The sequence below is a fragment of the Molossus molossus genome, unplaced genomic scaffold (genome assembly GCF_014108415.1).
Source record: "Molossus molossus isolate mMolMol1 unplaced genomic scaffold, mMolMol1.p scaffold_m16_p_11, whole genome shotgun sequence".
NCBI classification, from domain to species: domain Eukaryota; kingdom Metazoa; phylum Chordata; class Mammalia; order Chiroptera; family Molossidae; genus Molossus; species Molossus molossus.
In genome coordinates, this window is record NW_023425346.1 from 96,763,235 (window position 1) to 96,785,104 (window position 21,870).

The 21,870-nt window shown below is 40.1% G+C and overlaps 1 protein-coding gene across 1 annotated transcript in view; it reads left to right on the forward strand.

The window, feature by feature from the left end:
• NYAP2 (neuronal tyrosine-phosphorylated phosphoinositide-3-kinase adaptor 2) overlaps window positions 1-18,716 on the forward strand; it is a 232,329-nt gene extending 213,613 nt beyond the window's left edge. The window contains exon 7 of the mRNA XM_036254666.1: window positions 18,347-18,716. Within this exon, the coding sequence (XP_036110559.1) occupies window positions 18,347-18,574 (228 nt within the window). The 3' untranslated portion in view covers window positions 18,575-18,716. The remainder of the gene's footprint in view (window positions 1-18,346) is intronic.
• The last annotated feature ends 3,154 nt before the right edge of the window (window positions 18,717-21,870 follow it).

Sequence of the window (21,870 nt, forward strand, 5' to 3'; positions counted from 1 at the left end):
CAAATTTAGTATGGCTCTTTAAAAAATGAAGGAAGAGGAGGGGGAGGAGGGGGAGAAAAAGGAGGAGAAAAAGAAGAAGAAGAAGAAGAAGAAGAAGAAGAAGAAGAAGAAGAAGAAGAAGAAGAAGAAGAAGAAGAAGAAGAAGAAGGAGAAGAAAAAGGAATGAATTTTGTTTCATCAATTTTTAAATAGATTTAACTTATTTTCTCTTGTGACCAATCACAATAATCCTGCAAATCATGATCATTACTCTATTTTTTCAGATAAAAAAACTGAAAAACCAAAGGTCAAGTAAAGTCTCAAGTTCACGTAATTAGAAATAGCGTGTCTGGGACTTGAACCCCCTCTCTCCCTCTCTAGATGCAATCTTCTTTCCTATGTACCTCAGCCCTGATCCCCTGAGCGGTTGAGGGCTATGCCTATTACAGATGTTTATACTGTTTATCACCACTAGAGGGAGGAAGAGGACTAGAAATCTTCTGGCTTTCAACCAAGTGCAATGCTGAGCAATGCTTACACCTGAATGAATGAGAAAAAGAAAGCCATTTGTGCCCCAACTGCTGCCCCACTTTTGGTTGCTAATTTTAGATGAAAATAGACATGGATTAAATATGTTTTGACTGCAGACATTATAGAATAATATTAAGGACAAGTATAAACACCAACAATCTACAAAATTAATATAAGACCCATATTTAATTTGTAGTGAGGTTTCAGGCAAGAACATGCAGTTGTTTTTTGTTTACGATATATATTACCTACCTGAAAGCATAGAACATAGTACATGCACTTATGGTACAGGTGCTTTTCATGAATTTGTCTTTTCCCTTTTGCGGAAAAGATCACGTCATGATGGAGTGTGGATTTGACCTTTCTTATGATGTATTATTTTAAATTTAACAGTCCAGTCAGAGAAAGACAAGCATCCCATGATCTCACTTATTTATGGAATATAAAGAATAAAATAAGCTGACGAACAAAATAGATCCAGAGACATGGAAGTAGGAAAGAGATTGACAAACCTCAGAGGAAAGGGGGTGGGGGCGGGGGCGGGGAAACCAAAGAACGTATATGCAGGTATGTTGAACCAATAGACACAGACAATGGTTTGGGGGGGGAACCAGGAGCAGGGAGGAGGTTGTTAACAGGGGGACAAAAGAGGACATCTGTACTACTTTCAACAATAAAGATACATTTAAAACATATAATAACAATAAATAAACAAATAAAGATTAGTAAATTATTAAAAAATAAAGCTCCCAAATAATTCTCTGCATATCACATATTTACCTACCACAAATAAAGCATCATAATGTTTACTTCATCCTTTAAAACTCATTCCCATGGGAAAGTATTTAGTGTGGCTCTTTAGTATTTAGTGTGGAAAGTATGGGCTAAAGCTAATTTTCACACTGACTGGATTCCAAAAACATACCTTTCTAGAGATATAAGTAGAATACTACATTTTTAATTACCCAAAGTAACAATACTAAGAAAATAGTATGATTGCTATTTCTGTCATTTACTTAGTAAAAATACTATATTTAGTGGGGAAAGAAAAAAAGCAGAAGAAAGAAGCACAGTCCTCTCTTGTCAACCCTATAAAAACAGGTACCCAAGATGTACTGGGAAGACCTCAGTTTGTCCTATACTAAAGAATTGTTGGAAAGTGCTAAAGAGAATAATATTAAAAATTCAGAACTTCATTAATATTAAAATTTTTATTTATTTATTCATATTAGAGAGAGGAAGGGAGAGAGAGCGAGAGAAACATTGATGAGAGAGAACATCGATTGGCCGCTCCTGCACACCCCCCTGGGGATCAGGCCCACACCCTGGGCATGCGCCCTGACTGAGAATCCAACTGGCGACATCCTGGTGCCTGGGTCGACGCTCAAGCACTGAGCCACACCGGCTGCGTAAAACTTCCTTAATATTTAAAGTGTTAAATTTGGAAAATACAAAGTAACCTTCAGTTCAGCGGTAGAAAAGGTATAATTATGCTAGGCTTTCAAGCGAAAAATAGAAATGCAAACCGTAGTTCTACTCTATCGTCTGCGGATGTGCAAGGTGACATCAATAGACACTATTATCCCCAACTCTCTGTGGTTAGAACCGGTCTGACGTCACCTGGGCGGACGGGTTGGTGAAAGGGTGCGAGGTGAGGTCGGAGGGTGCGAGGTGAGCTCGGAGGCTGCGGCCCTTCTCCCGGGTTCCCAGCCCAGGCCTTTCCAAGCGGAGGTCTCTGCTCTGCACCCCGGGCCGAGTGTTTGCGCCCCGCTTCGGAAGGTTGCGGACAGGCCGCGATGCGCTCCTCTGACCAGGTCGTTTCACTGGACCCGCTCGGTCCCGCTCCGCGGCCGCCGACCCGCAGACGCCGAGGAAGGAGCGGGGCCATCTGGTTCTCATCTCGCGGAGAGGCAGGTTTAACTGGAGGAAACGGTGCGTGCGGGTGTGTAAAGTATTTTTATTAGACCAGAGAGTGAAGTCCTGGAATGCTGTACCGGGAGAGGTCATGAAACCTTCCCTTCGGAGACTTTTAAAACCACAGCAGAATCCGAGCTGGAGAGGTGAGCTAGTGCGGCTGCGCCCGGAGCCGGGGGCCAGGGCTGCGCCCCAGCCTTGGGCCTCGGGGGCTGTGACGCGAATTTGCCTGCAGGCCCTTCTCCGAGGACGGCGGCCCCGCGGCGTGTGGAGCCGTCGACTGCCACAAGGCGGTGCCATGGACTTAGTCCTTCCTTCCTTGGAAATCAGTCTTTTCCCTGAAAATCCTACGGGAGGGAGGCTTTTAGCAATTATTTGGGGAACATCAAATAATCATTCGAATACCTTTGTATCTGTTTCGAATGACAGCAACCTGGGTTCAAGTCAATTTCCCCAAAATTTATTTGGACTCTTCATAAGCCTTTCTTTAGTAAAACAAACCTAGTCTTTGGATTATTCCTCTCAATCAACAGCCAGCGACACTTTTTTCTGGGCAGTGATAAGATACTGCGTCAAATTAACGTCTCCTGCTGTGCTCCTGCGGTCTCTTCAGTAAAGGGATTCTGGTGCTTCTGAGCAGTGAGGCTGGAGGGTCAGGCTACTTTGATAAACGGCAGGGGGTGGATACAGGGGCAGCTTGGGACACCAGCCAGTAGCCGCCGCCTCTTCCTCTGCGTGAGGCTACACATGCCAAGGGATCCTTGGCCATTGCTGTGCCCGCTGCACCCAATCTGTTAGCCCTCGGTCTTGGGCGTCAAGTCAGCCCAGGTGCTGTGCCACCGAAATGACCTGAACGTAGGCTCCCAACTCTGCCGGGCGGTGAGCGAGGATGTCAGGCGAAGCCACAAAGCTTTGGGTCTTGGTTTTCCTGAGCCGGGTCCAGTAGGGCTTCCGTGAGGACCTCTCTGCTCCGAGAACTGCTGGGCACCGAGGAAAAGCGAAGGTGGAGGAAACACCTGCATTGTCCCCACCGAGACTCCCGTGAGGAGGTCAGTGCCTTGGAGAGAGTGTAACTTGAAGAGAGTTTAGGGCTTTAAACACCTGTTAGGTTGCGGTGCATGGACTCGAGGTTTCTGAAACCTTCTGACAGGCCGTGTCTAGGAGGGCTGTAGTTCTGGTGTTTGCAAAGGAAATGCTTTGTCAAATGAAGATGGAAATAGTCTGAGAGCTTATTAGGCCCCCTCAGAAGAGTTTACTGTTCCTTTCTATAGGAGCCCTGGTAGAAGTGGGAAAGGTTAGCTCATTTGGAACAAACGACAAGGAGTGTGTGTGTGCAGGTCTGCCCGGAGGGCTGTTACTGGTGGGCGTGGGGAGGACAGCCAGCAATAACGGTGCTGGGGTGACTGGGAGGAACTGGAGGTGAGCAAGGGAATCAGAGGGGGCAGGATGGAAGGCTGCCTTCAGCCCAGAACCACTGTCCTGTGACTGTGACCCCCGACCTCTCCTTGCTCTGCTGAATTTCCTCCTTTCTCTGAGACCAGAAATTGACAAGTGGGGTGTTTGTTACACCCCAAATCCGACCTCCTCAGGTTCTCCCAGGAGCAAAATGCTGAGAGAGAACCAGAGGTTATATTTGGTCCCAGGAGGAACGTCTTGAAGATTTGTCGCTGTTTGCCAAGGACACGGGGGTCACACTGGGGTCCGGAGAGCTTGAACAGGAGTTATAATCTGGAAGTTATATTTCCAATAACATACTGATTGTAGAGTAGATTAGTAAAGGGACACAACTCTAGTCTTGTGTGTTAAAAGGAGAGAATGATTGGATCCTAAGTTTCTATAGAAAAATAAGTGATTATGTAGCACTAGCTTCTCAAAACGTTTGACAAGATGAGATTTGTTTCGCCGCCCCCATAGATTGCATTAATGATTTGCATTACTCATTGTTTCCTAGGGGTGAAATGCTTTCAATGGCTCTTCCCAAAACTTAGAACAAATTAATGGCGTCTGTCTTCAGGGATCAAGTTCTTTCGGATCTTTTCTCAACTTGCATGGAAAAGAGGCAACCTTTCCTTCAATTTATAAAACCTAACCAAAGAGAGTAAACATAAAAACAAAGACCATTTATTTCTTTCCAGAATACTGTATATTTTGAATTGCATGATAAGGTGTGAATATGATATAAACCTGGGAAGCCTAGAGTAATCTCAGCAGGAATATACTGATTTTTTTTGAAGATATGTTTTTATTGATTTTTAGAAAGAGAACACAAGAGAGGGAGAGAGAGAAACACTGATAGGCTGCCTTGTGCATGCCCTCTACTGGGGATAGAGTCCCCAACCTGGACATGTACTCAGACTGGGAATTTAACTATCAACCTCTCGGTACTTGGGAAGATGCTCAACCAACTAAGCCACACTGGCCAGGGCAGGAATATACTGATCTATGAGCTGTTTCACTCACGACCATGGTGAGATTGGATGTTAATGTGCAGAATCTCTGGGTTTAATCCTGGCTCAGTTATCCTGTTGCTGAGTTCCATGGACAGATTTGACCTCTCTGACTCAGGTGCCTTACCTAAAAAAATGGTAGTAATTATGATGAGCTGCAATTATAGTCCTAAATAATATAGAATACTAGTAATTTATGATAAAATGGATTTGAAAACATCATCAATTTTATTATCATTTCTCAACCCTCAAAGGACAATGAGTAAATTATTTTATTTCTCTTCCAGCAAAGAGAATGATATTAAATGTATTGTATGGGAAACTTGGCAAGTGTATTCAGGGAAAAACGTAGCTTAACAAGTATGGACAGAATTACAAATTGCTTTTAGAGGCATGTTCTCATTTTTAAGGAATGTCTTAAAAAAGCAAGTACTTTATTTCAGAAAAGAAAAAAGGTGGAAAAGAAAATATGAATAACACTCTATATTTTGAAATCATGGCCTTAGAAAAAAATAAAATGTACTAGTAAGAAAGATGTTTTGCACTCGTTATAATATATGATACAGAGAGGGCCTTGGTGTTTTTATAATTTTGCCTACAATGTTCATTAGAGCATTTGAAAATTAAATTGAGTTAAAGTAAATCTCTTTACCATGTAATGCAACTTAAAACAATATTTAATTATTGCAAAGTATTGATAATACATTTTCAGTTTTGGAGCGGAGTATCTAATGGCTTTAATTTCTTTTTTAAGTCTATTTTGTTGTTGATCTTTTCCTTTCTTCTAATCCAAGAGCATCCTCTGGCCTGTAGAAAGATGGTTGGGTGGGGGAATCAGTCTGCCTTGGCTTTGAACTTCCTGCCCTTGACCACCCAGTTCTGCAAACTGTCTCCTCACCTGTCATGTAGACACCTCCTCAACTCCTTGAGCAAATATGGATGGAGACACGAGATGAGCTGATCTGCAAGGCAGTTGGCACAGTGTTTAACACACTGTCATGATCGGTTCACCCTGGGCTCGGTCCCTGCGTAAGAGCCCCCCGCACTCCATGAGCTTTGAGATTCCTCAGTTCAGCCATTCTGGGCTTCAATGATTCCCATCGGAATGTGAACAGAAACCTCTTCAAGTTGTTTCTATGAAGTTTGACAAAAGAAGCCCCTTCCTCATTAACTGTAGCTCTTTGGGGCAGAGAACAAAGTGTTGTTCAAGTTCAGAACCGTGGAAATAACTCTAGACCTCTCAAGGTCTGCCTTCCAGAGTGCTCGAGTGTGGACGATTCTGGGACTTCCTTACGCCCGCAAGGAGGGCGTGCAGCTCAGCCTTAGCTGCCCTAAAACCACTGTAACTCTGCACTGCTCCCTGTGCTGTTCTGCCAACAACACTTACACTTCCTTGAGTTCTAGTGCTCAGTTTTCTCAAGAGCTTTATTATTATTATTTTGAGTCTAGGAATTGTATGGTCAACATAAATCTTTAAATAACAGAGAGAACATCTTACATTTATATAACTTTATAATACAAATATGATATACGTCATGGACCCCCACAGAGCATATTTTTGCAGAGACTACTATTTTAATATGACGACGCCGGAGCAGTTCATAACTCCCCAGTGCCCCTCAGTGAATTCTGTTCTCTGAAGACAGGAAATGGACTGTCCTGACCGTTAGGCTGGGTGTGCTCGGTAGTTCTGAACATACACGTTCATTTAGAAAATGATGCCAAGAGGTCATCGCTGATACTGGGCATTGATACTGGGCATTCCCCTAATTAGATATGTGTGCCTCAGTAGAAGTCTTTAAAAAAATAGGATGTAAATTGCACTGGCCGGTTTGGCTCCGGGGTTAGAGTGTTGGCCTGTGGACGGAAAAGTCTCAGGTTCCATTCCCGGCCAAGGGCACGTACCGCAGATGAGGTTCAATCCTGGCCCTTCTCGGGATCATATGGGAGGAAACCAGTTGATGTGTCTCTCTCATATCGATGTTTCTCTCTCTCCTCTCCCTTCCCCCTTTGCACTCTATCTAAAGAGTCAATGGGAAAATATTCTCAGGTGAGGATTATAAAAAAGGGTGTAAATGATTGGAAACTATACTCTAAGCCACCCCACTGGAACGGAAGCCTGTGGGTTCCCTGTGGAGCACAGACCCGCGATGTAGGGCCTGCTCTCCCAGCCTGTGGCCCCCTGTTGGCTGCGGGGAGGGAGATCCTCTGTGGCAGTAAGATCAGGCTGGGAAGCAGGGGAAAGAACGAGGTGGAAGACCTCGGGGCGCAAGGAAAGGGGCTGTGTGTCCCACTCTGGGTGACCACGGGCTACCCGATGCTCGCTCTTACACCGATCTTGCGTTTCTCATGCAAAAAGTGTTCGTGTTTTCCTGCCTTTCCATACGGACCCCATGAAGATCTGAATCCCTTGGGCTAAAAAAAAAAAAAGAGAAAAAAGCCCAACTTCTTTTGAGGGAATCTAGTTATTCTAGAAGTCCAGTTCATGTACGGTTAACAAAGACGGTTTTGACTCCTGCTGGTTGAGTGCTGGGTTCGCGTGAGGATGAAAGGTCTCAGCATCAAGCAAAAGCACTGGACTTGGAGTCACAGAAGGAGAGGGTGTCGATTCAGATGGTGCCATTGGGGAGGCGGGGCCCCTATGCCGCAGCTCCCAGCAGGCAATGGGATTGAGTACTCCTCACTTTGACAGAATCCACAGTACGCAACATACTTTCTATTACAGGAAAAGTTGCATTACCAGTGAAATGAAAAATGGCAAGGGCCACTTTGCCTCAGCAATGAATGACAACGGGGAGCAGGTTGAACTGGAAAGACAAGCCTGCCATTGTTGTCCCGTCGGCATGTTTCTCTAAAAAAAAAAAAGCCAAAATCTGGGTGGGTTTGCCTCCTCATGCTCCCTCCTCTCTCTCTCTCTCTCTCTCTCTCTCTCTCTCTCTCTCTCTCTCTTATATATATGTGTGTGTAATTTGCTGATTTTTTTATATTGGCTCAAAAATTTTAAATATTGTGCACTTTATGCAAACTACAACTGGGACCATGAGGCAACCCGGTTTCACAGTCTGTGTTGGCCTCTGGTCCTTTCTAAGCCGAGGCCCGGACAAGCGAAGTAACTTGCCCGAGCTGCTTCAGAACTGATCACTGTGATTACCAGTATGTTTCTCCCTGTGTAACAAAGTTATGCTCGTCCAGGGCCATGCCTTCTAGTGGAAGGAAAATGTATGCGGTGTACTCCCCAGCTTCGTTCAACGTCGTAAGAGCTAAAGAAGTCTGTTAGGTGTTGCAGAGATTATTATGAAAGTCTGTTGCTTGAAGATTAGAATATTCTACTTGCCTATAAACCTCTCTCTTTTGCCAGATAAAACAAATGTTTACTGAGATGTGCCTCTCCCTACTGTATCTGTGGTCAAGTTTGTATGCACTATTTAAAACCAATATTTTGTAATAAAATTAAACTTGAAATTAAATTAATGCTAATGTCAGTAATTAACAGAGCATACTTAGTGGAAACACATCAATACATGTGTTGTAATTGAATTTTATCTTGTAATACTGCTTGCTCCTTTAGGGAATGTCTCTTTAAGACATTCTATGTATAAACTCCTTGCTCATTTAAAAACATAAATTAATTCTGAAACCTGCTCAGAGGTTTTTTATCTTCCTTTATTCCAAACAATTAGCTTAATCAATTAACAGCTGAAATTGTATCTGTAGTCATTAGGTTTAATTGCTGAGAAATATGTCATGTCTTCTTTAGTGGGAAAAATGGATCACAATTTTTTCTAGAGCTTTTTTACTTTCCAAAGGCAGACACTTTCTAAAAATAAGACAGTAAAAGCCAAATCAAGAATGTATACATATAGACACGAATACATATGTATAATTATTTTAAAAATTATACATGGTCCTGACGTAGACATACTCTTTTCTATATTTGGACATGCTGCATTTTGATATTTGAATGTATATCATATCACATACCACTTATGCTTATAGTAAATGTTCTTCACAGCTTTACGCAAGTTTTAATGCAGCAATACTTTAAGGCAGTGTCAGACACTTGAGAATTATATCACAGATCCACTACTTCTCATGCAATATTATTGTCATTTGCACAGAAGAATCCACTTACTACATCTGTGTGTGTGCTCAGTAGGTATATATAAAGGTGCAAACAGTGTGTCACTTACACCTGGAGGGATGATGTATTATTGGATAGAGAGGTTTAATTCTAGTCTTTCCCTGGAGAGCATGTGCTAAATCATATACAATTGCCAATTTGCATTTGTTGATACAAAGTTAACTTGCTATTCGGACAATTCACTTTTGCATTTAGTTGTCTTGTTATATGCAAATGTGGTGCATTTTAAATGTTTAAAACCTTCATTTTCCTAGATGAAATTTTACTTCTCTTCAAAATTCTCCTACCACCAGGAATTTGTAAAGTGATGATTTGATGCCATTAACATCTTCTTTCATGGTGTTGTGAAAGCCATGCTTGACCTCAGTTCCGAGAGAGATGCTTTCAGCAGCAGAGCACCCGGATTATGGCTCGCGTCACATTTAGGGCTGAGGTTGAGGACACTCACCTCCTGGGTTCAAAAACTGCAGGAAATAGGTATATATTCTGGACCTTGTACAAGTTAGGGATTGTTGGATTCAACTGAGTCAAAGTGAAATCAAAGCATTCATTAAATCAATAATTTTAATATGTTTTTTAAAATTGATTTTAGAGAAAGAGGAAGGGAGAGGGAGAGAGAAATGGGAACGTCAATGAGTAGAAACATCAGTTGGCTGCCTCCTACATGCCCCTTGCTGGGGATTGAGCCCACAACCCAGACATGTGCCTTAACAGGGAATCAAACCAGTGACCTCTTGGTGTGGGGGATGATGCTCAATCCGCTGAGTCACCCCAGCCAGGCCAAATAAAAAGTTTTAAACACTCAGAGAGCATTACACTTTTAGCCTTTTATTGGTTTATTTTTTCATTCATTTCATGAACATCCATTACATACTTCCATGGTGCTAAAGGCTAGGGAGGTGAGGATTGATAATAGAGCCCCGTCTTCAAAAAACTTACAATCTACACATTGTAGTTGATGCTGTATTATTACAATTCTCCAAACACACACGAGGTCTTACTGTTTTCATCTTACAGATAAAGAAACAAGGTGTCAGGAAGGTTAAGTGACTTGGCCCAGATCTCACAACTAATAAGTGGTAAAAGCCAGTTCATGTCATCCATTGTCTCCACCTAGACTGTCTCCTAAAACAGAAGGAAATAAAACACGGACACAAAAATCGGGTTGTCATTACTGGAGAGAGAGGTACAGTGTACTGGAGGAGCTTGACATCAGCTACAGTTGTCACTGTTTAGCACAAGAGTTAAACCCGACCTCTGCCCTTGAAAGTGACTTGTGACCCAGGGTTTGATGAAAGGACATCACTGCAAAACCAGAGTTAGGTGTTTTCCTCATTTTGCAGACAGAGGAAATGAACAAGTTATATTAACTAGAAACTCTATTTTGTCCTTATATCCATGTACTTGTAAGACTTACTAACTTATTTTAAACCTTTTTGATGGGTGATTTTTACATGACTGATCATGTAAGCAAGCACAGATGTGTAAAAACAAACAACATATATGGCTTAAAATACTAACACATCATGTTTTTCGTTCCATGGCTAGCAATGGATCCGAGGCGGTGTACTGAGGGGGGTCTTGACATGCAGAAACAGAGGGAGGGAGTTAATGCATACTCATGAAGTTGCATTCAAAAGCAACTCTGCAATCAAGACATGGTTCTCATGTTATCGACATATCTATCTCCCAAAGCCTCATTTAGATGTGGAGTAAACACTGCACTCCAGTACATGACTCAGGTGTAAACTTGTCTAATAATTGTTTCAAAAAGCATAGGTTCTGAGCCAACATTGCTGATAAATGAGCAAGGATTACAAGAGAATCAATTAAAAAAAAATTCAACCAATAGATCAGATTTAAAGATGGAAAAGAAACAAAAAAATGCAAAAAAAAAAAACTATGCTAAAAGTGAAAGCTATTCCAAAGGTATTTATTTCAAACACTACCATCAACATCTAAAAGTTAGGGACAGTTGTCTGGTCAGGGTGACTCAGTGGTTGAGCATTGACCCATGCACCAAGAGCTCACTGGTTTGATTCCCGGTCAGAACACATGCCCAGGTTGTGGGTCCAATCTCCAGTGGGGGGCATGCAGGAGGCAGCCAATCGATGTTCTCTCTCATTGATGTTTCTCTCCGCCCCCCTTCCTCTCTCTCTAAAATCAATAAAAGAAAAAAACTGTTTTTAAGTTAGGGGCAATTCATATGTAATCTTTTACTCTCATAATATCTCAGGCATGAAGAAAGGAAAATCACTTGTACAATGTCACAAAGGTGAGACTGAACGCCTGGATGAAATGTGCACAGTTACATTATCTGTGCAAATAGCTTCATCCTGACCTTCGTAAGAAAGGGTGAGGAGGATCGTTGGGTCAATTCATCTTCCTGGCTTTGAATTAATACATTCAGAAGTTTGATGAATAGGGCTTATAATAATTATACAATAACATGGATTATTTGACTGGACCTTTAAGCACTTGCCATAGAAAATACTATGATATCTGGTCGCCTCTATGTGCTTTCAAAATATCTGTTATATAAACGCTACATAAAGCAAGACTTATTCATTCAAACCAACAGACTTTGTTCTGTGTAATAATCAAATAATATGGATTTGATCACTTATTATTTGACAACTAAGTAATAAGGTGGTTTTATTTGTGAATTTGCTGACCAGTTCAGCTAATTACAATCTTTCCAGCTCTATGTTGTCAGTTTCTAAAGGATTTTGAGGGCCTCTCTAGTTGCCTATATTATGTAAAGCTGACTCTTTTTCAAAATGTAGTTGGAAAAAAAAATAATCCACAGAAATTATTTTTTAAGAGTTCTTGAAACAACTTTTCCATCAAACAAATAACCACTGCAAGGTTATTAAAAGAAAGGGTTGACCAAACATTAAACCTCAAACCTGACAACTTAAACCTGGTTAGCCACTTTATTTCTTTAATGCCAGCACCTCTTTTTTCTTATACTGATGAAATCATAAAATGTACAGCTTACATGCCAAATAATTTCTCTAAACTAATTGTCGGAGCTGGTTTGAAATCTAAGTCTCATCTCTTATACTTTATCTAATGAGCCGAACGTGACATGAAGAATATTGTAAGTGCATATAAATCAGAGCTCTTGGCTTAGTTTTAGGTCCTTTTTATAGAACCATTATTGACATGATCTATTTTGGTCTTCAATCAGGCAGTTCTAATAGGTAACATATTTAAAGGCTCAATTATATTTACTTAGTAGACCAGCAAACTTATTCTGTGTAGGGAAGGAAGACGGTAGGTGTTTTAGGCGTTTGGGGCACTATGGTCTCTGTCCCAACTACCAAACCTGTTCCATCAAAACAGCCATTGACATCAACAATTGGGCATGGCTGAGTGCTAGGTTAAACATTATATATCCTGACATTTGAACTTCATATAATGTTCATGTATCACAAAATAGTATTTTGTTTGTTTCAACTTTTTAAAAACATGAACATTCTTTCTCACGGGCTGTGCAAAAAACAGGCAATGAGCTGTGTTTGGGACCCGGGTTGTTGTTCTCCAACCTCTGTCCGTTCCCTTGAAGATCTCTGTAAAATAACAATGATCCTTCCATGTCTATTCGTTGTGTACATTTGGTTAATAAAGACTCAATCTTTCTGCCCACTAAATGGGAGAGGAAGAACATTTTCAGGGAGTGCTAACACCTCTGGCTGACCTCACGACCCTTAGGGATAGGGACAGCCCAGATGCAGTGACTTGCTACCTCCCCTGATAGTGGAGAAGTTGATCCCCCTCTCGCATCACACCAGCTGGCCTTCGTGCCTGTTCTTCCTAGTTGCCCACTATCAATGTGCATGTTCTCCTGGAGAAACGTTCTGTAGGAGGAGGGAAAAATTCAGAGAAGTTTGGTAACTTCTGCTTCCTTTTCAGCCAGATTAAAAAGTATACCCCCTTGCGGAGATGACGGATTTTCCTAAAATGGGCTATCCAGGAGGGAGAATTTGGCACATGAAACCGATAGAATATCTGATTATTAGTATTAATGTGTGTGTATAGTTTAAGACATTGCGTTTTACTCACAAATCCCAAGGCTCCCAGCTGAACTTAATTCCCAGGCCAACAAGGCGCGTGCTCACACGGCTCCCTGTCTTCCAAATCTGTGATGAGGGAGGATTGTTTACACCCACAGCCATGAGGCGCAAGTCAGAAGCAATAGAGGCACGCATGCTTGCAGCGGTTTTATTCTGGTATCATTTTAGTACTGAAATGCTCCAACTGCCTACTACAGGGAATTGTTTTTTTCTCTTTATGATTTACATATTTGGGAAATTTGAATATTTTAAGTAAATATAGAGATTTATTTTTGGACAATATTACTGTTCCTTGGTCCTTTGGATAGAATTTACTTGGTATCGGGAAGTACTTAGTTTATTTTCTAGAGAACGTAATTACGGAAGTAATTTGGAGACTCCTCACTTGTGCTATTTCTGATGCATGGAAGGATGAGCAGACAAGGTCATTAACTCTGGGGAGACTGTACAGTTCGCCAGCCCCTTTGCATATCTTCCCTCACTGCTTCTTACAACCATGTCAAGTATGATTTTTCAATAGACATCATGTACTTATAAAGTATGCACAACGTGCATAATATGTATATGAGAAGTATATATAAGTACACATACTATGTATATATGAAATATACATACACAATGTATACATAAAGTACATACAAGTTCAGAGAGATACATGACTTGAATGTCACAAAACAATATAAATCCCAACACCGTGTTATTTCCATCTAAAGAATGAAAGATACATTTGTGGAAAGAATTGAGTCCCAAAGTGATTTTAATATATATATGAATTTTATAATAGTTTTCAATTTACAAAAATACTTTAAACATGTCCGGTTTCTGTATATCTCACATCCAGGATAGTTTCCACTATTGTCAATATGTTCCATTACCGTGATGCTTTTGTCCCAACTGATGCGTCAGTACTGATACATTAATATTAGAGCCACAGTACTTTCTTTGGATTCCTTAGTTTTTATCTGTCTTTTTCAGGACACCACATTAATTCATTTTAGTCAGCACGACTCTTTCCTTCTCTGGTCTTTGACAGCTTCTCAGATGGCATAGTTTGTGTGACCTTGAGAGTTTTAGGGATTGCTAGATGGATATTTTACAGAATATCCTTCCATGTGGGTGTGTTTGGTGTTTTTCTCAGAGTTAGATTGGAGTTATGGTTTGGGGGGAGGAAGACCACAGAGGTAACATGTCTATCTCATCACATCTAATATGGATGCATACTCTCACCATCACTTGTCCTCGTTGATCACCTGGTGCAAGGTAGGTCGTGTCTGCCAGGTGTCTCCACCATAAAGGTGCTCGGCTCCCTCTTTCCATACTGTAATCTTTGGGAAGAAGTCAGTGTGTGTAGCCGATTCTTAAGGGGTGTAGATGTATTTTGCACAGCCTTGAGGAGGAGCTTCCCTTGATTTTATGTCTATTGACCTATTAGTCAAGAATATTATCTCTGCTGAATCGTGTTAATATGAAAATCTTGTCAAAGAGATGAGTGTTAATATCAACTAAACAATTGTTTACCATTGTCTCTCAAAGAAAACCTACTTGCTTGTGTATGTTTTCATTTTGTTCCTTCCTGATATATATAATAAACACATTTGGATTAAGGACAGAAAACAAGGCCACTTGATTAAATAGCTAAACTGGAAGAGTTTATTTACTGGGCTTAGCTTCGAATCTACTCAGAGTTCTTTTAACTCCAGGGTGAAGTGGAATGGGATTTTACAGCTAAATTTAAATTGGACGCGAAGAATTTTATAATAAAACAAAACAATAAGAACGTATGAAATTTTTCATGGTTAGCATCCTTAACATGCTTCATCTGATTGCCAAACATGCTATTTATTTTGTCTAAACTAATTAATTAAAAAAAAAAATCTTACCATCAGAATGAAATATTTTTAGACACATTTCAGAGGAGGGCGATTGGACCATGTAGATGGCCATAGTAGTAACACTGGAGTCCAACACAAGGGGATTAAAAAGTAAGTGGACCCTGGAGAAAATTATATTTAAAAACATGTGCTATTTAAAAGTAAATATGGAAGCAGATTTATCTTCCCCCAAACTAATCACATTCTTCATTTATCTCGTTGTAACATAGTAATAAGTATCTTGGGTATTTTAAATGAGAAAAAAAGGTTTGATAGCAAATTTAACCTGAGACGATTCTACATCACATTTGACAGATTTGTAAAAAGAGTTAAATTTTTGGGGAAAAAAATGTAATTGGCTGTTTTCTAACAACCTGTGTTTGAATTCTCTTAGAATATCTGCTCTCTTCCATGTATTGGGCTATGCTTTCTCATGGAATTTGTATTGACATTTGGTCTCCAAAGAAGATAGGTTAATTTTACAGGGGCAGTCTGAAAATTTTGAAAAAAGGTTGTTTTTCTTTCTATTAATATTTAAACCATTATATCAATCAAATGAATACATAAATATTCTAAAATAAAAATGTAAGTAAGCCCTGGCTGGTTTTGCTCAGTGGTTAGAGGGTCGGCCTGTGGACCAAAGAGTAGTGGGTTCGATTCTGGCCAAGAGCACGTACTTGGTTGCGGTTCGTCTCTGGGCCCGGTTGGGGTCGTGCGGGTGGCAGTCACTCGATGTGTCTCTCTTATGTCAATGTTTCTCTCTCTTTCTCTCTTTCTCCCCCCCTCCCACTCCATCTGAAGATAATTGGAAAAATATCCTCCGGTGAGGATTAAAAATAAGTAAATAATGTAAATAATATGAAACCATACTTTATAACTTAATTCTTAAACTTCTATCTTTAGATTTTTACACAATGGATTATTCTTAACAAATTGACATACTTATGCAGCATAAACTTCCGTGGACTAAAAACACACACTTACTATAGATGATGTGTTACAGTTATGCCTAAATAAAATGTAATGACAACTGTGAAATATATTGGTGTCACTTGTCTGAATTAATCCAGAAAAATTATTTTTCAGTCACCTATAATGATTCACAACCTAAAATATTAAAACAAATCAAGTAGTAAATGGTTTAATGTTTGTGAGTAGTAAATACTATGCAAATATTGAAGTAATGCTGTTAAGTATCTTATCTGGAGAGTTTCTTAAGAGGCCACAGAAACTGTTAATGATGGTGGCTTCTATTGATGCGTACAATTTTTATTGAGCATTTAATTACTGTTTAGCATGTTGGGGCTACTGAGATGGAAGAGATTTGGAGCCTATGCTCTGAAAATTGGGGATTATCAATTCCATTTATAACAGTTTATAGTCACAATAAATTTTGCTTGTATTTTCACCATTTTAGAGTTACTGTATTTTTATTGCATAGGTTATTACTTTACAAAATATTGTGTAAATCTTTTGAAAAAATCTCAAGCTGTGTGGCAATCTGTTATTGGGACAGAAACCTGACAGTTATATTCACTCAACAAACACCTGGAATTGCATTTAAAAAGTGAACATCCTGTCCTGGCTAATTTGGCTCAGTGGTTGGAGCGTCAGCCTGCGGACCAGAGAGTCCCGGGTTCAGTTCCCGCTATGGGCACGTACTGCCCCCCCCCCCCCAAAGAAGTGAACACCCATGATCAAGGTTCTGAGCTCAGGGCCAGAGGATACCAAAAGGCATAAAACACAGCCAGACTGTTCAAGGAATTTTATATCAAGTTAGGCACATAGAAGAACTTTATCTAGCAGTATTATTTGGGGGCTCCAAGTTCCTTGACTTTGTTTTATCTGATAAGCACTTTTTATTGAATCATAAAGCCATAAATACATCTGCATTTTTGAGTAGCATCTGGAAACTGTAGTGTATAAAACAATAGTATTATTATAATGTCTAAATAACATTCAGGAGGTGAACATGCTGTAGTAGAAAGAATATTCATTTTCTAGTCAAACATATTTGAGTTTCATATGTCTATTTCACAGCTAATAAGCGGTGACCTTGATCTACTGCCCTCAGTCTCTGAGAGCCAGTTTTCTCACTTGTAGTATGTTGATGAATCCTAACTTCCATTGCAACTGGGAGGGTGTAATGTAACACATAGAGCTGTTTGCGCAGGCTTGGCAGAAAGCAGGTACGGAAAATTACTCTTTCTCTCTCTCTCTCCAAACCACTAAATACAAATAAATTTAAAAAATGGCTTCACTTTCATTATCCCATTTAATCCTTATAGCAGCTTCTGAAATGGAGGTATTATCAGTTCACTTAATCAGAGAGAGAAGCCAGTAAGTGGGGAGAGTAGGGGATCTGGAACCTTGTGTTTTAGCTCTCGGTCCTGACCTCTCCATAAAGAGGTGAGGAAGTGCGAGAATTTGATATTGCCCTGTTCACACCAAAACCCATATGCTTGGCTTTCAAAGAGGCAGAACTTCTTGAAGTCTTAACGCCCTCATCTGTACATTGAGGGCATTGTACTAATTTATCTTCCGATCCTTTTCAGTTCTGTGTATACAGAGGGTTAGTATGGTGTAGTTGTCAAAGACACAAGTGTTGGAGATGAACTCTAGGGTTCAAATCCTAACTCGCCATCCACTGGTTCTGTGACCTCAGACTCGTCACCATATCTCTGTCTCATTTTACTCATCATTGTGGGTTAATTAATAGTACTTTCTCCAGAGTGTCATCGTGGTGAGATAAATGAATTCTGCTATGCAAAGTACTCAAATGGGATGTGGTATAGAGTGTTAGATAAGTATTTGCTCTTTTTATTATGCTAAGGTTCAGGGACTCCAAGTGAAGTATTTTACCCTTTCTAGTTATACAGTAGATTTGCTTAAACAATTAAGTGGTAATTTCCCTGTCCTGGTTTATGGCTCGATTACATTGTTGTCTTTAATTCTATATGCTATTTATAAACAAGCCCAAGTTTTATTTCAAGAATGGAAATGTTCATTAACATCTATAAAATGTAGACACATTGGGACCTATAAGACAATGGCGTCAACATAAAAGTAATAGGTAAATATTTGACAAATTGCTTACAAGAATAAAAATAGCTTTTATTTCCATAGTGGCATTTTTACAACCTACTGAGAAATATGCATGCCTAAATTATTATGTCATAACATCACATTGTTTGCTCATTGAAGCAGAAATTTTATTTATAATTTCTATACTTTAATTTTGCCTTGTAAGACTTTCAAACAGTGGACATTTTTATGTTTCGAAACAACTGCTAGCACAGTGCTAAAAACAAAAGCGACAACAAATAAAAACCCCTGCCTTCATTCCATTTTTTCCTTCTGCATTCACTCTTTCTTTTTTGCTAGGTGGCTTGCATGCAGTGGGTTCATGGAGACCATACAATGCTTGAGATGATTGAGAAAAAGCGATGCTTGTGCAAGGAAATAAAGGCTAGACAGAAAACGGAAAAGGGCCTTTGCAAGCAGGATAGCATGCCTATCCTACCCAGCTGGAAAAAGAACGCAGGTACAAAGAAGTACAGCCCTCCACCCTATTCTAAACAGCACACGGTATTCTGGGACACTGCCATATGACTGCGTACACAATGGCGTGCGCTCCACGAGACTCAGCGGGAAGAGGGAGGTCGACTCGGTCATGTCTAAGCAACTGTTACATACCTTCTCTGTTGGAACGGAATGCCAGCCCTTCCCTGGAAAACCCACGGGGAGCTGTGCCTACTCATGGCAAGTTCAAAATAAAATGTATATGTCCTTGCAATTAAGGCACACTTATTTGTCACGGATTATTTTGAATCCAGAAGAGATTAAGGTGTACATATTTTACTAGTTTATGTGTGACACCTGAAATAATACGCATTATACATATATAAATGACATAAATATCAAGAGTTTTACTATATGATATAATTTCGGTATTAACTGGTTTGTTATCTCTTTTCTAAATGTAATCCCTGGATGCCTTTATTATTGATTTTTGCAGTTAAAATATTTTTTCGGCCCACATTTGTCTTCTGTACAAGAGCTCACAACTATAAATCATGTTTAATCACACAATATATGATCTGGTGCTAGTGAGTACAAGCTCAATATCATATTCATTAAGAACACCTGTTGCTTTGTGCGTTGTTAAGAGTTTGACAGGAAATAAATGCAAGCACAATGCTCCATTTGGACGCCCACATGACAGCAACACCAATGTTTTTGCTGCACTGGCTTTATAAGAATTTCTCTTTAATATCATCTTGATACTAAGCAATGATTAGAGTCCAGAGAAAGTCATTAGGATACATTTGGACATCCCAGCAGAAAACATTTCCTTCAGAAATGGCTTTAGGGACACCTGTCCTTGCATCGTCGATCTGATTGGAGGAGACCAGGGTTCACTGTGACAAAGGAAGGAACAAGGGATCAAAAGCTAAATAGTGAGACTCCTTTCAAGAAGGCGGGGCCTGTGGCACTGCAGCCATGGCAACCACTATTTCTAAGTCACTTCTCACGGGTCTGTTTGTCCCCCCAGAAGATGAGAAATAAACATCTCACAAGATGCGTTTACAGATTCTAGGACACTAAATGCCAATCTTCTGCAAAATTGAGGTCTCTTAATGAAATGGTATTTCTTGTTAACTTTTTCAACCTAGTTATGACCACATTTTTGGGTCGCAAACTTCTGTGCATGGTCATCACACCCATTCCCACTAAATATGACACCATGACCAAAGACTTATGACCACATGTTTATTTTATTTCAAGGAAGAAACAGGAAATGCAGGGGATCGGGGACGGGGTGGATTCAATTTTATGTGGTGGTGAAATTTAAGTTAAGCAGATCATATATATCTTTTGAGAAGAGCTTGTTAGTTGAATATAAATATTGCCACAAATGAATAAAAAGGAAACTATCACATATATTTTGTATATTTAAATTACTATTTATGCTTCCTAAAATTGACAGTATGTGGTTCTTCTTTAACAATCAACTGAGTATTATATTTCTGAGAGACAAGGTATGTGTTTGAGTTATTGTCATAGTGGTTTTCCTTGTAAGGGTTTTGACAGCAATAGCGCAGTGTTGCTTAATCAAACCAAATATAACAGGAGCTAGGGAATTTTTGTAATCTATACTTCTAAAGACCTGGTACTGCTTTATCAGTAATCGTTCCTTTCAAAGCCTTTGAAATCGTAGAAGATAATTTTTTATATTTTATAATTAATGTCTATTTTGGTGTCCAATGAGAATTCTGAAAAAAAAAGAATAACAAAAAAAGGTAAGTGGGAGCATGTGTGTCTGTCGTGTGCGCGCATGAATGAGGACGCGGTGGGAGAACTGTGGACGTCGAATGCTTTCTAACGTTTTAGGTTTTGCCCGTATACCTGAAGTGGTGACACAGTGCAGGATCACAGGTTCGGGAATCACAGGAGGGACTGTAAAGAGTTTAAATCAACCCTGTTGCCATGTTTCACCAGTTATGAAACCCAATCACCCATGGGACACAAATTTGAGTAATAAAAAGGTGTTAAGATAAAATCAGAATTAAAATATGTGCTTATGACCCAAGTTGTTATACTGATTTAGGCTATTAGGACCACATATACTACAGCCAGCCAATCAGACATGAGACGTCTGTTCTCAGCATCTTGGTGATGATCTTCATGTACATGTTTATTCAGGCTCCGTAGGGTCACGGCTGGATAATACCCAGGAACTTTACATTTTGGGAACATATGCAAGTGTGTTTTTCAGATGCTGCTGCTCTTTTCCATATCTCTCTGAATTAAGCAGGAGGTATTTTTTCAATGCTGGCCTCTTGTCTGGAAGGAAAGAGGCACTAGAATGCTGGGGGCTGGATTCAGCCATTCCCATTTGTTCTGCCCAACGCATGCTGTTGCCAGGCTTCAGGTACTGCTTTTCCAAGTAAGTTATTTTCCAGAAGGATAACTTGTTTAAAATCTGATCTTTGGCCACCATTTCCATTTAATTTCTTCAAATCTTGCCTTCAATGAGAAGTAATTAAAAAGGGGCATCACTGCCGTTCACTCAAGAACTGTTACTATGTGCCTATACGTTGTCCGTTCTGGCTTCGCCATTCTACAGTGCATTTCCTCTTAGTATATGTTTCTTTATGTGGAGGAAACAGGTGGATAGGATAAGGAAAGAAGCTTATTCTCTAGTGGCCATCAATTAGGACATTTCAGTCTATAAATTTGGGCAGAAGATGAAAAAATATCCACCTACAGCCAGAACACCATCGAATGACGAAGCTCAGATTTTTAAATGCCAAGAATAAATCTTATCATGGCATGGTTAGCAGGTGGAAAGCGCCCATACTTAGGAAAAAATGGTCTTTTCACAGCAAACTTCAGAGAAATCGAATTTTATTGGCTGTCAGCAAGATGCTTTTATATGTGAGAAACTCCTTCGCAGAGAAGAGACAAACCAAACCCCACATTTCTGCCCACTCCCAGTGGCCAGCACAGGAGTTCTTTACATAAACACTGCCCCCTTCCCCATGTTCATGCTGCTGAAGCAAGGGTGGAGTGAAAAGCGATTGACATGTGCCAGTCAAAGTGAATGTCTGCCCATGTAAAATTGCTGGGAAAGTGAAACCAAACAAAACACCAGAGGTTACTGTGTAGTTTTTCAGAATAGACACCCTCAAACACATGGCAATGCGTGGAGACAACTAGAGGGAACTTCACTTTTCAGAAGAATGACACCGGACTTCAGAGACACCGAAGTTCGAGATAGTTTTCTTTGACTGCTTCCAGAGAAGAGGGAAACATCTTTCTTACTACATTTTGGCTTTTTAGCCTCATCCTGACTTTTGAGCGAGATTAATGAGCAAGTCAAAAACATTGAACAACCATATCAG